Source organism: Dysidea avara, chromosome 4, assembly GCF_963678975.1.
Source record: "Dysidea avara chromosome 4, odDysAvar1.4, whole genome shotgun sequence".
In the NCBI taxonomy this organism is placed as follows: domain Eukaryota; kingdom Metazoa; phylum Porifera; class Demospongiae; order Dictyoceratida; family Dysideidae; genus Dysidea; species Dysidea avara.
Window position 1 is genome coordinate 536,576 of NC_089275.1, and position 16,105 is coordinate 552,680.

Consider the following 16,105-nt stretch of genomic DNA (forward strand, 5'->3'; position numbering starts at 1 on the left):
ATTCCTCTAGTCTAGTAATAACAGAGGATAGTGTAGTAGTCATAGCAACTATGACAGACAGTGAGGGAATTCCCCAGCTGACTAGAGCAACTACTACCAACACAGACCAACTCTACTCAGACTACAACATCAATATTATACAAACGTCTCATATTTAGTATACAAATTCATTTGAAGATTGCAAATTTACAAATTAGATATTTTATTATGATTGGTCAGTAGTGTTGTCATATCACTACCTTTACGACGACAATGTTCTGATAATCGTCGGCAACGTTCTCATTCTCTGCTCACCTGCTCCTGTTCAGCCTGTTAGGGGAGGGGCTATGAGGTCATGTGATACACTAGCCACACCCACCTCAATCTGTTTGACATGTCGTGCCCTCTTGTGATTCACTACCCTCATTGGGAAGGAATGGGATTCTCAGAATGCAATCTGTTATGGAATATAGAATAGAGTATGGGAATGTAGTACTCTACTGACACTGGCTAATAGTGGTCACCACAATTAAGAATTAATTAGTAATAACAATTTGATTACTGGATGAGTAAAATACTTTAAATTTGGATGGTTTTTAACAGCAGAAATTTGGCAGACACTACTTGTGGGAATTATGCACAAAATTTTCATCGTTATTCTATTCCAAATTTCTCTTATATTCCTAAAATATACTCATTATTCTCAAAATTACTTAACTTTTTCTTCAGTCTTGTAAGTAGATTTCACAGCAAGACTTACAGTAATATCTGCTAAATCTAGCTGTATCAATTTGTCAGAAGAGCTACTTTTGCTAGCAAGATACTTTGTGAGTAGTATAATGAATAATGACCTATTCTACATCAATTGTTCTATTAGAGTAAGTGACTGCTCTATTAGAGTATCTTGATCTTGATTTATTTTACACCAATTATACTCTAAAACTGCACCAAAATATTGGAATAATGCTCAATTCTTTTACACCATCATTATTCCCAAAAGAATTCAAACATAATTCCTGTACACCATTTAATTTTAGGGGAAAACCCTATTAAATATTGACATAGTGTATAATTAACTTTTGCTAATAATTCCAAGGAAGTGTTCACATATTCCTAAGAAATTGTATCCCTCATAATATACAGGGAAGAAACCTGAGTGGTATAGGAATGTGGTATGGAGTACCAACCTGTGACAATCTCTGAGGATCATAGGCTAACTTGCCTACCTGCGGACTTGATTAAATATGGCTGAGGTGTTATCTAGTTTGAGTAGCTGTTCCTTGTTATTCTTGAAGAGGACAATGGAGTATCTGAACAACACTTTGCTGCCTTCGTATAGGAATGCATCCCATATTTGTAACATGGTCTGTAAGTATTGGAATGGAACTTGTAGTATTGGGAATGTAGCTTACCTCAGTTGGTACAGTATCAACATAGACTATTAGAAACCAGTTAAACGTGACTGGTGAGAAATCAACTCTGTAGTCATGACAACAGTAATGATGTAATCACTAATACCACACCCCCTCACTTGTGATGGTCCAAATGAGCAGTCAATTTTGGTAACTTCTCAATCATCAAATCCTTTAACACTCTCTGGATGAGGTAATATGATGTCATTAACAATAGTGAACAAGTTAGTGTTAGGACAGTAAACCCTCAGTAATCTAATAAACCCTCAGTAATCTAATAAACACTCAGTAATCTAACAAACACTCAGTAATCTAACAGATACTCAGTAATCAAGCACATTAGTATTTTGTTCAATGCCAAAGTAGGGACTTTCCCACCGAGCTATGTTGTAATACCATCATTCATCTCTTGTTTCACTACTTTTTGTTGCATAGATCCCTACTTCATTTTTGAATTTACAATTTTAAAAAAAATACTAGTGCTTGTCTGAAGACATCTGTCAGTTACTTAGTCAGTCAGTTACGTGTAATAAATTTTTTTAAATAAAATTTGTAACAACTTGTTGAGAGCATTTTGGATCAATCTTTCTGAAGCCATGTTTGGGCTCAGTTTTACCTAACCAATATTGCCTGATCATCGTCAGGGAAAAGTGAGGCTGATTTTAGGTGATGCTTGTCATGGGCCACGTCCACACCCACACAATTGTGATCCAGTACTATCGTACTGTATGACACTGTAGTTAGTTGAGATAGCATTTTTCAGACTGGTTTTTACTGAAGTTTAGACTTTGTTGTTTGGTAATTCATTGTGGTTACTGTTGTGTAAACAACAACATATTCAACCTCCTTAACTTTTAGTGAGTAGTTAGATTATGGTCACTAAGTAATTCTGTGTACTAGACGGTTGGAATGATGTAATTTAGCAATTTGGCCATTGGTCTCTGATAATTTGGCTGTGAATGGGTTATTAATTATTAATAACCCAATTAATTAATTAATAACCGATTGCACTGAACTAACACAACTCATTAGTTGTATTGTTAATGTTGATGTGTCAATTTAAAGCCACTTCCACTATATTGAAGTGTAATGGAATTATCATGTCATTAACAAATTCCCTTGTCAGTGAGATGGGTGATGATAGCTCTATAATTGTAAAAGAATTTTATTGATATGGTCAACTTGTGACTGGCATTAAAACTTTCCTGAACAGTATTTCTGCATCAAATATGCCAGCATAATAAAAGCATAATAGGCTGGAGTGCTATGTCAGCATAATTCTAGTATATTAGGTGGATATTTCAAACTACAGAATTAATTCCATGAAAATAGATCAAAACTCCCTAATAGAGCAGTCAGTGGAAACTGCAACAGAGCATGATTATCATGATAAATTAAATTATGCATTTCTGTGCTTGGTCACACAGAAATGCATACTTTAATTTATCATGATAATATGATTGCATACTATCAGTAATCATGATTCTCACTATCAGTTGTGAATAGTGATGGTTGTACTATGGCTCAGTTCCAACTCAAATGCATTATACATACATACATATACCATTTCACACCTCACTTCAAAGGGAAGAGAAGGTGTATAAGTGGTATAATAGCACTGCTCAGGAATGCAGTAACGAGAATAGGAGGTAGTTGCTCCATATACTACCTCCTATTCTCATTAATGCATTCCAAGCATTCTCAGAAATCATTTGATTTCTTTGATGAAACTGTGTGATCTCTCCTTTAATATAGCGACACTTCACAGGATCGATAGTGGGTTTTAGTTTTTGTAAAGTGAGCCAAGGCATAGATCATGGACTTGGGGAAAAAGATAGTTCATTGTTTTACTGAATGAAGAAGGTCACAGGTTAGTTTATATTAAACATGTTACGTTCAATAGTCACGTGGGGATGTCCCACAGACACTGGGCGTAGCGCGCTTAATTGATTTGGCCATTAGTGTTAATAGTATTCACTACTTTAGTTTATTCATGGCTAGTAAAGTAAGTACTTTAGTGTAGTTGAATCGTCTTTACATTGCCGTTTTGACACCTGGTGCGATGTCACACAAGCGTAGTCACTGGGCGTGGCGCTTAATTGGCTAGGCCATTATAGCGCTGTAAACATATTCACTGCTTTAGTTTATTCATGGCTAGTATAGTAAGTACTTTATAGTGCACTTGAGCTTCATTATGAGCTCTTCAGCTCGTATTTGGACTTCCTGTGTTTAATTGCGTACCCACAATCGAAGCGATCTGCATGCTCGTGACGATACACTTACGTTCGGCCTCTCAGCAGTGCCTTGTCGTTGCTCTTACGACGTTACCCACAATCGAAAGTCACATGGTCCCATATAAATACACTCGCAAAGCATTCCTGCAGTTTCCATGTACACTTGCAGGTGATTAACGCAAGTGGAATATATTAGTTGTAACATGGGCACTTGTGATTTTCCTGAAATATACACACTAGCACTCGGGCTGCGCCCTCGTGCTCATGTGTATACTTCAGGCAAATCACTCGTGCCCATGTTACAACTACTACATATACCACTTTCACACCTCACTTCAAAGGGAAGAGAAGATGTATAAGTGGTATAATAGCACTGCTAAGGAATGCAGTAACGAGAATAGGAGGTAGTATATACAAGTTATATCCCTCCTAGGAGTGATATAACTTGAACCTCCTATTCTCATTAATGCACTCCAAGCATTCTCAGAAATCATTTGATTTCTTTGATGAAACTGTGTGATCTCCTCTCCTTTAATATAGCGACACTTCACAGGATCGATAGTGGGTTTTAGTTTTTGTGAAGTGAGCCAAGGCATAGATCATGGACTTGGGGAAGAAGATAGTTCATTGTTTTACTGAACGAAGAAGGTCACAGGTTAGTTTATATTACACATGTTACATTCAATAGTCACGTGGGGATGTCCCACAGACACTGGGTGTAGCGCTTAATTGATATGGCCATTAGTGTTAATAGTATTCACTACTTTAGTTTATTCATGGCTAGTAAAGTAAGTACTTTAGTGTAGTTGAATCGTCTTTACATTACCGTTTTGACACCTGGCGCGATGTCACACACGCGTAGTGACTGGGCGTGGCGCTTAATTGGCTAGGCCATTATAGCGCTGTAAACATATTCACTGCTTTAGTTTATTCATGGCTAGTATAGCAAGTACTTTATAGTGCACTTAAGCTTCATTATGAGCTGTTCAGCTCGTATTTGGGCTTCTTGTGTTTAATTGCGTACCCACAATCGAAGCGATCTGCATGCTCGTGACGATACACTTACGTTTGGCCTCTCAGCAGTGCCTTGTCGTTGCTCTTACGACGTTATTCACAATCGAAAGTCACATGGTCCCATATAAATACACTCGCAAAGCGTTCCAGCAGTTTCCATGTACACTTGCAGGTGATTCACCCAAGTGGAATATATTAGTTGTAACATGGGCACTTGTGATTTGCCTGAAATATACACACTCGCACTCGGGCTGCGCCCTCGTGCTCGTGTGTATATTTCAGGCAAATCACTCGTGCCCATGCTCCTTAGATTAATACTCTCTAATAAAACAGTCACTTTGTACTGAAATACTATATATAGGTGAAAATAATTTCTGAAAGCATTTTGGGAAAAATTTTCAGAAGGCCTACTGAACACAGTCCAGACACTACAGTGGCTAACACATAAGCAAGTATGGCCAACAGCAAAACTCTGCACACTTACAAAATCTACAAGACACCCTGATTTCTCCATAAAACAACAAGTATAATATTCTATACCCTTCCTGTGTGATGATACATCATCCCAACTAGTAGTTTTTGTATGTCTCAAAATTTGGATCTTGTAATCCAGGGATGTGACTACACCCATCTCCACATCATGATTATAATTATGTTGCCAGAGATCTGGTGGAATTTTGGGACACTTGTATTTCATCACAACATGTATATAGTTAGTTAGAATCTCACTGGTAGATTGTGTTCCTAGTTATTTGAACTATATCACTTGTCTGCACTGCTATTATCATCATTATTATTATTAAATACAGAGATAAAGGTATTATGCCTGTGAGTCCTGCTCATTACAATAAACAATTACATTAAGAATAAGTTATCGATCAAAATTTTACAATTGTCAGTATTGGCATGGCAGACAACAAAGTTTAGTAAATAACTATTACACACGAAGCAATGATGTTAACCTAAACCTTTGCCTGGCTTTAGCTACATGTCAGTAACATCACGAATTACGTATCTCATTACATTTGTCCCTCACACACAGCTGCTACACTCCTAGTTGTGGTCTTCTCAACAGGTAAGCTGTTTTGTATGCACAATCAAGGAAGTGTCCAGGTGAGTAGGTAGTACACTACATGTAGTTGTATGAGGGTGTGTCTTTTAATTGAACATTATTGTTGTCAACAATTTAAAACATTATACAGCCACTACAATTTATTAATATAAAACTCTGTGTTCTAAATGATGAGCACTATAACATCAGTAGTAATAGTAGTCAGGTGATCACTTCTTGCCAACAGAGCGAGCCATGAGACAGGCAAACACGGTCATTATCATCTTATGCTTGCCTTCCACCAGATCTTCTGGTAGAGCATAAACTCTAGCTCCAATCTTACGACACATGGAGATGGCATATTTAGCATTACTCATCAAATCCTACAATGAAGTTAAACAGCTTGTAGTGATCAGGTGATCATTTGCTCACCTCCTCACTGGATGGTGCTACAATCACCACATCATATTTGATGGATCCTGGTTTAATAGAATCAACAATATCAATGACTGGTATACTGGTCTGTATCGCTGCATCTTTAAATGATGAGATACGTGACTCCTTCTTGCCAACCTCCAACTACAATAATCAGTTAGTACACAACAACACTATACTACCCACTAACCGTGTGATTAGCCCATTCTACAATTTCCTTATCTTCAATGGGCTTAGCTGATCCAGCTAGTTTCTGTAACACTGACAATGTGTATGCTCTCATCAGTTGCCACACCACAGCTACAACAACAATAACAATGGATTAACTGACAATTACAACTTGACAGTAACTATGTAGTATTACAATAACCCCTTCACCTTTGAATTTCTAGGCAGATTCCAATCTGACCACCATTAATCCCTTAAAATATATAAAGAACCCTTCGTGGGAGGATCAAAGCGATGCCACATATCGTATTGTCCATACAGTACTAATCAACTGCATAACTGTACTGTATGAGTCGTACAGTACAGTTATGCAGCTAATTGGGCAAATACAGTACAGTTATGCGGAGAATTTATTTACGGAATGTTATGTAAACAACACACTGTAAATCGCTAAAACCAGCCAAACTAATCCTACGAGTTCGTTCTACGGCTAGAAATAAATTGTATAAACACTTACTGATTGTCTGATCACAAAGCTTTTTAAACACGACTCCACCAAGACAGCACGATTGATCACATGCGTGACATTGTATATCTCTAAAACTAGCCAAACTAATCCTATTAGTTCGTTCTACGACTAGAAATAGATTATATGAACACTTACTGATATCCTGATGACCGAAAATCGCAACGGTTTGAGTACTAGAGAAAATAACTCCAAGCCAGATGACCAGGAAGTACTTGCTTGTATGTACGAAAAATACAGTACTCGGGGGGGGGGGGTGTCTCGAGGCTGTATTTGTCTCTCGACACACCCCCTTGTACTGTATTTTCCGTACACATGCGCAGTGGTGCTTTAACTCTAACATAAAGAACCCTTCGTGGGAGGATCAAAGCAAGCCATACAGAACACATCTTTTCTATATGTATTAAAGCATTGCCGCAAGAGCTATACAAAAAATATAGCACGAAGACTGAGCAACATACAAATGTAGCACAACAAACCTACAAAACACAAGCACAAATGCCTATTCTACTCCGTGAGTTGACGGTTCTCTACTCCGTGAGTTGACGGTTCTCTACAACAGTTAAAAGCACTCTGGACAGCTGGATGATGTCACCAACATAATAACTCAGTGATGAGCAGCTTAGTGCACATAAAATTACTGAGGTTTACTAGTTAACAGGCTTATTGTATATATGCTACAAGGAAGCTGGAACACTAGTAATGATGAACAACTAGATTATTAACACTCGGCTGGACTTGACACGTTACAACCAAGGTGTCATGTTAACATAAATTGTGCAGACTCTTGTACAATATTCAGTGTACCCAGTAACAGTGAGTATGTGACTATGAGGACCTCAGATCAGACATCTAAGCCGACGTTGTACTCATCACACAAGTTGATCCACCATATATGGTGGCTGTGACATTTAGAGGGCCAAATTAACACATTTATGATCACTACTATTAAACACTACCATACTTAATTTAGTGCCCACCAAGTGTAAGGGTCTTGTTTCCTTGATGGATATCTTCTCCTCCAATTCCTACTACTGAGAACTTCAGCTTCTGAGCCAGCTCAACACAATAGTTACAATTCTCCAATTTCTTCATGGCTCCTCCAAGTTTCTTAAAGGAATCTTTATCATTCACCTTCTTCCAATCCACAATTCCTGGTTGGATCTTGTCAAATAACTACAGTATTAGTTAAGTCATTTCTAAATAATGCACAGCACATACTTTACCTGTATTAACACCAGACCATCCTTCAAATCCTGATACAAGCTACTGACAAATGGGTTCACTCCAAGACTGTTCATCCAGTTACGGAAAGCTGTATAACAACAGTACGTAAACTTTAAAAGGTTGTATCTCATACACAAATCACCTTTACAGACCAATAGAAGTCCATTTTATAGCCAAATACACTAGTGACACAAAGGCAAGTATTTCAGATGGTTTAAACTGTTTGGGTGCAAGTTTAAATCACCTCAAACTTATCAACAGTTGTCATCATACAGTGTAAAACATCACCATACTGATCAGTTATTATTGGATCAATTAGTCCCTAAACTACTCTAGTTAACTACTCACTTCTCTCCTCCCTGGTCTCCCCAAAGTCTCCAAGGTCAAAGTCAGGTAGTCCATCCTCTGGTGGGTCCAGGGCAGGATGGGTGTTGAACATGTTAGCAACAAATGCCAAGTTCAGTCGCTGGTGTCCCTTAACTACATCCTTTGGTCTAACAAACTTCCTACAACCAATCTTATCAGCTTGTCTCAACATGGCTTCTGCCCTCTTCTCTGGGTCTTGTACCTGTAAAAAGGTTAGTGAGAGGAGCATCAAATAGAACATCACCTACCTGTAAAGGAGACCTATCTGTTCCAGCATCAGCAGGTGCTATCTGATCAATAACTATAGTGTAGCACTCAGAGTCCTGTATTACATCATATGACATCATCACTACACTCATTGGATAGATCAGTTACATACGAGCAAGAGTGTTTGTGAAATTTCCCTACATTCACTGACAATAGCACTTGTGAAAACAAACACTTTACGACTTGTATGTAACTGGTCTATCATGTTGCCAGTAACCACAGTCTAATCACCTTGATGTCTGATGTGAAGTTGGATACTCGTCGAGGACTACCAGCCTTAGCTAGTTGATAGTTGAACCATCGAAGCAGAATCTGCTCTGGAGACAAGGCCAGTAAATCTTGTAGTGTTTCCCCATCTTCCAATAGCACGGCAAGGTTGGGATTGTTTTGGAGGGAAATCTTTGCAAACAATCCGATCTGCAACAAAAAGTATCACATGATGAAACAACACCGATACTGCTACACCATCAGTGTTACTGTACAACTGAGACAGCTCTTAGTAAGGCACTGAGTTTGAATGAAGACAACTTAGTACTTGAAAGGGTCGAGATACTCTAATATAGCAGTCAGGTGTACTAAGCCTACTAAGGGTTAGGCCATTATAAAGAGTACTGCAGCAGAGTACAATATAACGGTCGGTCCTCGGCCATTTTCCGACCAAGCGATGCTGTTGACCGATCAATGTAGCTGTTGGTCGGCCATTTGTGCCGATCAATTTTTTACAACTGTAATTCTTTATTATTAGTCTTTATAATATGTAATATTATAGTTATTATTATTGTCGTATCGTTAACTTTCCTTACCGAAGCTATTTAATCACTACGTGAAGTCTCGATCCCGTCGAAGCTTTGACTCGATGCGCATGCGTAAGCTAGAGCACTGCACCTAGTATTTACCCAAATTATCGATTGTGGGTTACTGTCGATGTTGTGAAGAAGCGATCACTACACTGACTACACGAGTGGCGCCTTCCAAGAGAAGAAAAGAAAGTAATGTTTGCGAAGTGGAGGTACGATATTAAGTATAAGATGGCCATTTCGTGGTTATAATCTGTAGAGATGCAGTGGCTGGAGAAAGTGGAATGAAAGTCACATGATAAAAGTGTTCTGCACGGAAAGTTCGAGAGTAAGTTTTGATCTATTGCTATTCAGAAGAGAAACTTTAGCAATAGCTAGTTGATAATTCAATATGTGCTGACTCAACACCACTTGTAACAAAGCATTTAGCCTAGCTAAGTCTACAAACTGGCTGTACAATACATTGATTCATAGTTTTTTTTGTAAAATATGTATGCAGCAACACAAATTTTGTACATGTATTACTAATAAACAATTCTCTGTAAAATGCATGTGCATAAAGTTCAGTGATAAGTAGCTGAAAGTGGTCTCAGATTCAATCTCAGAGTGATCCTTTTTCAAAAATTTCCTGGGGGGGCACGCCCCCAGACCCCCTAGAAGGCTTGTGCTTCGCACTGCGGGGTGTGCTTTGCACACTAGGATAGTACACCTCCATCTTACGGCCATGCAATTTCACAAATGGCCAATCAAATTTACTTTTGATTGGCCATTCTGTCCGAGCAATAATTTTCCCTTATATTGTACACTGTGCAGTATATGGATTAGTAGTGAGTGTTGGGGGAAGAGTCAAGAGTGTTTAGTTAGCAAGCAAATTAGCTGAGCAGGCACACTCATCTGTAGCTACTAGTTTGAAGGCATTGGAACATGTCAGTTACTGGTCGATGATGATGGTCATGTTTCCATGGCAGCTCTCTGTACCAGCTTAGCATTTGGCTAACCATGGGAAGGACGGGCCACACATGTATCAGTATCAGATAGTCCCACAACAGAGGGGAGTCTTACCAGTCACATGGTGAAGTAAATTTTAAAATGGCAGTATAATGGATGCAACGTACAGTACACAAATCCTCAAAATTTCTAGTGCACTGTATACATGTATTCCACGAAAACAGCAGTTTTGTGTATCCAAGTTGGGAGTACCGACATACCCCATTGCCTGTGATACTACTACACAGACAATAACAACGTTTGAGATGTATCCCACATCCACCAACTTAGAATAACAAATTGTTCGGTCTTTATCATAGTGGCTTGTTATACTACCACCCTCCTCTGAGAGAGGTTTATGACTTATCCCACTGGAGCTATTTCCTCACATGACCAGACATCACAATGGTGGGTGACCTCTAGCAAGTATTTCATTAGTATTTTTCTCATGCCTACATCTGGTGACATTTCTCGAGTTTCTTGAGCCCGAAAGTACAATAGTTACTTCATATGATCAAGTTGCAATCAAGACTACAGAACAACATATCAAACTGTGAAAGGTAAAGTCAAGAGGTCAATAACAACAAATTACACTGTACATTTTCAGGTTTGAGATAGCTTCGTAGATTGGTCACTGTAAGCCGAGCTGTTGAAACTCTCACTTGTTGTCAATGTAACAGTCACACATGAAATTGACCTGGCCACTCTAGACAACAAGTGTTTGAATCTAAGCTCATTCATCTTCTGAGGGATATGCTTTTCCGGGAGCAACTTTCTCAGTGAAATCTTCATCTTCAGATGATATCTTCTCCTTCAAGAAGGATGTCAAGTGCATCTTCTTATGTGGCGACTGAACTGGAGCAACATGGATCGAGTCTGCTGACTTATCAATAGAGTTCGAAAGAAAAATGGTAAATTAAAGTAGTGCAGCGGCACTTTCCAAAAAAGTTGACGGTGAACAACTATCGAAAATTTGTGAAAATCCCATACAAAAAGTACGGGTAGCAAATGCGGCTCAGACTATAACTCACCGCTACGGGCAGACTTTCTCTCGCCAGTTGTACTACCTCCTAGGTAGAAGAAATCACCTCACTGTAAGAAATGCTGATAACTTCGCTATGACTATAACTCACCACTAATGCTACGGGAAGGCTTTCGCTCGCCAGTTATACTATCTCCTGGGTAGAAGAAGTCACCAAGAAGCGCTGATATTGCCACGCCGTGAATCAATTCGCACTTCATTCACCGTCAAAAGATCACGTGCTTATTAGAATGTTTTCGGTATGCATAACCTCTATTATTTCATCAACCTTGTAATTTTAAGCCTAATGTCACCCTTCAGCTTGTCATCCAAAAACTTCAAGCTATGAAACCTTGGATCAACAGCCTTCAATAGCACTAGTATTTCAGTAGGGTTTAAACAGTCAAGCTCCCATCTTTATTGTAAGGCAACAGAAAACTTTGTTTCAAACTCCTTAACACAGCAGGAATCATCATTATTGACAGCTTTGTAATCAGCTGATGTACAATTGGCAACATACTAGAAATCAACACATTTTCTTTACTAAGGAATACCACAGCAACCTCTAGATGCTCTAACACATTTGACATATCCCCAATGTGCTAGTGACACTAGATATCAATACTTACATTCTGTCACACTCCCATCAACAAGCACTGCAGTCAGAGGTCACCTGCTAACTCTATATACAATGTACTATCCCATCTAGTAATGCAGGTCTGCTGCAAGTTCCAGACATTGCTTCATGTTTTCCTCTGAGTTCAGCTGTACTGAAAGTGAGTTACTATCACCTAAAGCTTGTGAATTGGCAGTAATATTCAAGCCTTCCTCAATGTGGTAAGCAATGTGCAGCAGCACAACTGTAGTTCTGACAATTACCAGTCAGAGTACTGAACACATATCCAATGAACATGAACCACTGATAGCAGGTGCTTCTTCTCCAATCCATAATCTGCCATCACCTGCTCTGTTGTCTGCCATATGGTGCTTGGAAAATGAAGATGTTGTCAAAACGCAGGTAAATATATATATTTTGCTATAAAAATGTATAGAAACAAACTGCATGGGTAAAAGTACGCATGCTACATAAAACTTTTATGCATGTTTCAATTGTTTTGTTTTTGTTATGTACTGAAACAAAGCTCAAATCAACAAAACCTATACACCACCAGATTATCCTGTTCATTGGGAGTAAGAAAATATTTGTTTTGTATTTGTACAGTGTACCGTACGCGAGTTATGGGTGCTTATTTACGATGCGGTAGAAATAAATTTACTGTTATCATTTAATTGTTGAAATGGCCTCCTTTGTCCACACAGAAACGCACAGGGAAAACACTGTGCCTTGAACAATGTGCCAGTTCATGGTGAACAGACTGAGCTAAACCCTATTTTCATTTGTAAACTTCCTTTTTGCCACTTCAGCAAAATGAATATATAGAGCAGATGGCTTGGTTCAACATAATCCATAAGAGCCTGAAACCATATTGGCAGCTGGCCATGGGCAAACACCACAAACGATCATGTCAGCAATACCCTTTTTGCATGACTTGATAGAAATGCATTTGATCCTCAGGAGGACACTGGTAAGTCCATGAAGCGTATACTATATGTACTGTGGTATACCAAAATGCACCTGAAGCGACACTGAACAGTGAAACAATTAAATCATTGCCTTAGCCATTTTCCAACATGTTACGCTTATATCTGAAGGCATCAGTCAGTCAGTCAGTAGAAAATTCCACTGAATAAAAATAATTCTAGCAAGTGTTTCACGTCATACTGAAGGCACTTATGGGCTTGGTTAAACTGCCAAGACATCATGAAGGTATTGTGAGGCTGGTTTTGGGGTGATATTTTTGGCCAAGCCTTCATGATACCTATACAATATAATATGACAAAATATACTCTACTGGTAACGGGCAATAAAGGGTGAGTCCATCAGAGAATACTGAAAGCTAGGATGCTCAATATAACAATAGTAAAATGCTCTCAAACAATTGCAATATGGTTCAGACATATGAATAGATTCCTAATAGTCCATTGTCAGATACAGGCAACATATGGAGATTTGTCACTCCAACTTTGGGGAGCCATCTATTACTGTAGGAAAAGACAGCCAGGGGTAGCTAGTCATTGTCTGAAACCCAACACAGGTATACCCTGAATCTCTCCAGCTCTAGGTTATTTTAATCTCCATTTCCAATCATACACTATGCACACATTATTTAACTAAATTGTGTTAACAATTTCTATTTACTGCACACCTGCTCCAATATTAACTCATCTTTTGTCAGAATATTAAAGATGTGTAGGAAACACAGGTCAGCAGCTGATAACTAGGTCTTGCATTGGATTTCTCTGCATTTTTGATCAAGTCAAAATATCCTCAGGTTTGCTGATCATTGCTGATTCAACATTGTCAACAGTCAAGTGTTTATTAGGCAAAATTAGATGGGAACCCGTGACTATTCTTTCAAGAGCCATGGGTTCATCCGCTAACAAACATCACTTAAATCAATATATAGCTAGCTGGCTATTCAGTGCATTTAATTGACACTCCAATTACTGCCAAAACTTGATTCCCTGACAAACTATATGCTAAACGGTTAAACTGTGGAGTGAGCATTAAATGAGATGCACACAAAATTGTTCATCTTGTATCTTCACTAAAAATTCTTATCCACCCATCACGTTCTGAAGGGATTATGACTTCAATTGGATGTGGTGTCAAATGTGAAATGGCCAAGGAGGAAAATTCTAAATTAAACTTTACACCATATGCCTGCCTACAATTTTAACACTACTGGACTCTACAATGGCTCCTTTCACCATAAAAACTTTGCCACACTTTTATGATCTACTTTAGACATACACGCATACTCAGGGTTTTTGCTAAACCAATTTCAGGAAACCATGTGGGAGCACTTGGTTTAAAATAAAATATGAGGCACCACCACTAACAAACAAAATTGACTGAATTCCAACAAGAACGTGAAACTAATGTACTAAACTCCTCACATCACTGTAGACGCAGACTTGTTTGCATTTACTACCAGTAAATAACAATACAGCAAACAATAACAGAACATCAGTATTTATTCTAAATAATGCCCAGTTGCATAATACAGTCGTGGTATCACTGTAGCTTTCTATAGTGAATTACAATATACACAATAGTGCTAAACTACACAACTTAGTCAAGAACTAATTTGTATATAATTTTTGTAGTCTAAGCACACTATTCAGCAAAGCATTCTAATAAATTCAAGCAAGTATTTATTCAAAGTACTAAGTGAATCAGTACATAAGTTAACGACATTAGAATCAAGCAAGTAAGGTTTACTTGGTAGATGACTAGTTCACATGACATTACATAACCTCCTTACCCGAATCACTTGCCACAGCAGACCCAACACCAGATGGGGTTTCCCCTCCACAAGATCCTCTGGTCCAATGTTGACAATATTACAGCCAATAGAACTAGCTGAATTGAGAGCCAAAGTCTGGTTCTCATGGATAGTGTAGATGCTGAGCTTGCCCTTGTTAATGGCTCTCTCATCGACTGTATTAGGAATGGAACTGTTGATCAGCTTGCTAAAAATAGAACATTGAAGATACACATTACTATCTATAGAAACCATTACAAACACCACCCACACACTACATTTAAAAAACCACTATACAACATTAGATTATGAAAATGCAACATACACTACTGATAAGGACATCCAATTTGTAGTCAAGCATTACTGGCCCATTACTGGCCCATTCAGTCATTGTATGCTAATGTTGCCAGCTAAAACTGAATCTCATGACACACTGCACAGCATGACCAAATATGGTCACAATAGGTATTAGGTTAGTGTAGCTGATAATTGGTGTGGTTTACATATGGCTTCTTACCACAGCACTATTCCATCATGGACGGCCTTGAACAATCCATCTCCTTCCTCTGCAATAGGCAACGCCTTCTTGTTGATGAGGTCAGGGTCCTCAGCAAGTTGGAAATTGATCCAGTCAACAAAGGCTAGCTTTTCTTCCTCAGAGAATGAATGGGAGGTGCCCTCAGCTGATGCTGCAGACATTCCTCCCACAGTGACAATGTTCTTTGCCTTTTCAGCAGTCTCAGCTAGCTTGAAGCCTTTCTTCTGGTTCTTGACTTTCTCGTACATCTATAAACGATCACTTTTACTAAACGCGCCATGTTCAACACGTGGTGAATACCTTGATGAACTCGTCGAACTCGACAGTGCCGTTCTCATCAATGTCAACTTCGCGGATCATGTCGCGAATCTTGTAACCTGGGGTGTCTTCACCCAGTGCTTTGAGCACATCTTTGATCTCCGCAGCGGTGATGTGGCCATTCCTGTCAGCATCAAACTGCACCACGAACACGAGCAGTTAAAAGGTCGCCATCTTTATCATAATAATAACCTTACCTGGTCGAATTGGACACGAATGTCCTCAATCTCGGCAGCGGTGAAACTCATGTCGACTTCCAATGGATGCGGTTAAGCGAATAGTCGCGCAATCAGCGAACGCAAGACGCACCCGACGTGAGGATGACGGAATTGTGGAACACACCCAAGAAAGGAAGGAAGATGGTGCGCATGCGCAC

General features: G+C 38.9%; 2 protein-coding genes across 2 annotated transcripts; both read right to left on the bottom strand.

Annotated features, from left to right (window-relative positions):
* Positions 1 to 148: 148 nt before the first annotated feature.
* On the bottom strand, positions 149 to 5,276 carry LOC136254516 (TBC1 domain family member 2A-like). Its single transcript, XM_066047239.1, has 6 exons — positions 5,180 to 5,276; positions 1,511 to 1,575; positions 1,392 to 1,458; positions 1,206 to 1,345; positions 359 to 436; positions 149 to 309 (listed from the first exon to the last, which is right to left on the bottom strand). The coding sequence occupies exons 1-5, from the start codon at positions 5,201 to 5,203 to the stop codon at positions 403 to 405; spliced, it is 330 nt and encodes a 109-aa protein (XP_065903311.1). The 5' UTR covers positions 5,204 to 5,276; the 3' UTR covers positions 149 to 309; positions 359 to 402.
* Positions 5,277 to 5,793: 517 nt separating this feature from the next.
* Positions 5,794 to 16,093, bottom strand: LOC136253151 (fimbrin-like). The gene is made up of 12 exons (XM_066045781.1): positions 15,927 to 16,093; positions 15,712 to 15,867; positions 15,391 to 15,659; positions 14,874 to 15,081; positions 8,911 to 9,096; positions 8,661 to 8,735; positions 8,395 to 8,614; positions 8,046 to 8,134; positions 7,800 to 7,995; positions 6,316 to 6,425; positions 6,123 to 6,269; positions 5,794 to 6,073 (listed from the first exon to the last, which is right to left on the bottom strand). The coding sequence occupies exons 1-12, from the start codon at positions 15,975 to 15,977 to the stop codon at positions 5,921 to 5,923; spliced, it is 1,860 nt and encodes a 619-aa protein (XP_065901853.1). The 5' UTR covers positions 15,978 to 16,093; the 3' UTR covers positions 5,794 to 5,920.
* Between the last annotated feature and the right edge of the window lie 12 nt (positions 16,094 to 16,105).

What these genes read in the sequence shown, in the direction of transcription:
- LOC136254516 (XM_066047239.1), bottom strand. Translation starts at nt 5,203, where the DNA reads ATGATGTATCATCACACAGGAAGG. An exon ending in TGTATCATCACACAGGAAGG is followed by an intron (nt 1,576 to 5,179) that starts GTATAGAATATT and finishes TACCTCATCCAG; the next exon opens with AGAGTGTTAAAGGATTTGAT. An exon ending in GCTCATTTGGACCATCACAA is followed by an intron (nt 1,459 to 1,510) that starts GTGAGGGGGTGT and finishes TCATGACTACAG; the next exon opens with AGTTGATTTCTCACCAGTCA.
- LOC136253151 (XM_066045781.1), bottom strand. Translation starts at nt 15,977, where the DNA reads ATGAGTTTCACCGCTGCCGAGATTGAGGACATTCGTGTCCAATTCGAC. An exon ending in TTCGTGTCCAATTCGACCAG is followed by an intron (nt 15,868 to 15,926) that starts GTAAGGTTATTA and finishes TTCGTGGTGCAG; the next exon opens with TTTGATGCTGACAGGAATGG. An exon ending in ATGGTCTGGTGTTAATACAG is followed by an intron (nt 7,996 to 8,045) that starts GTAAAGTATGTG and finishes CTAATACTGTAG; the next exon opens with TTATTTGACAAGATCCAACC.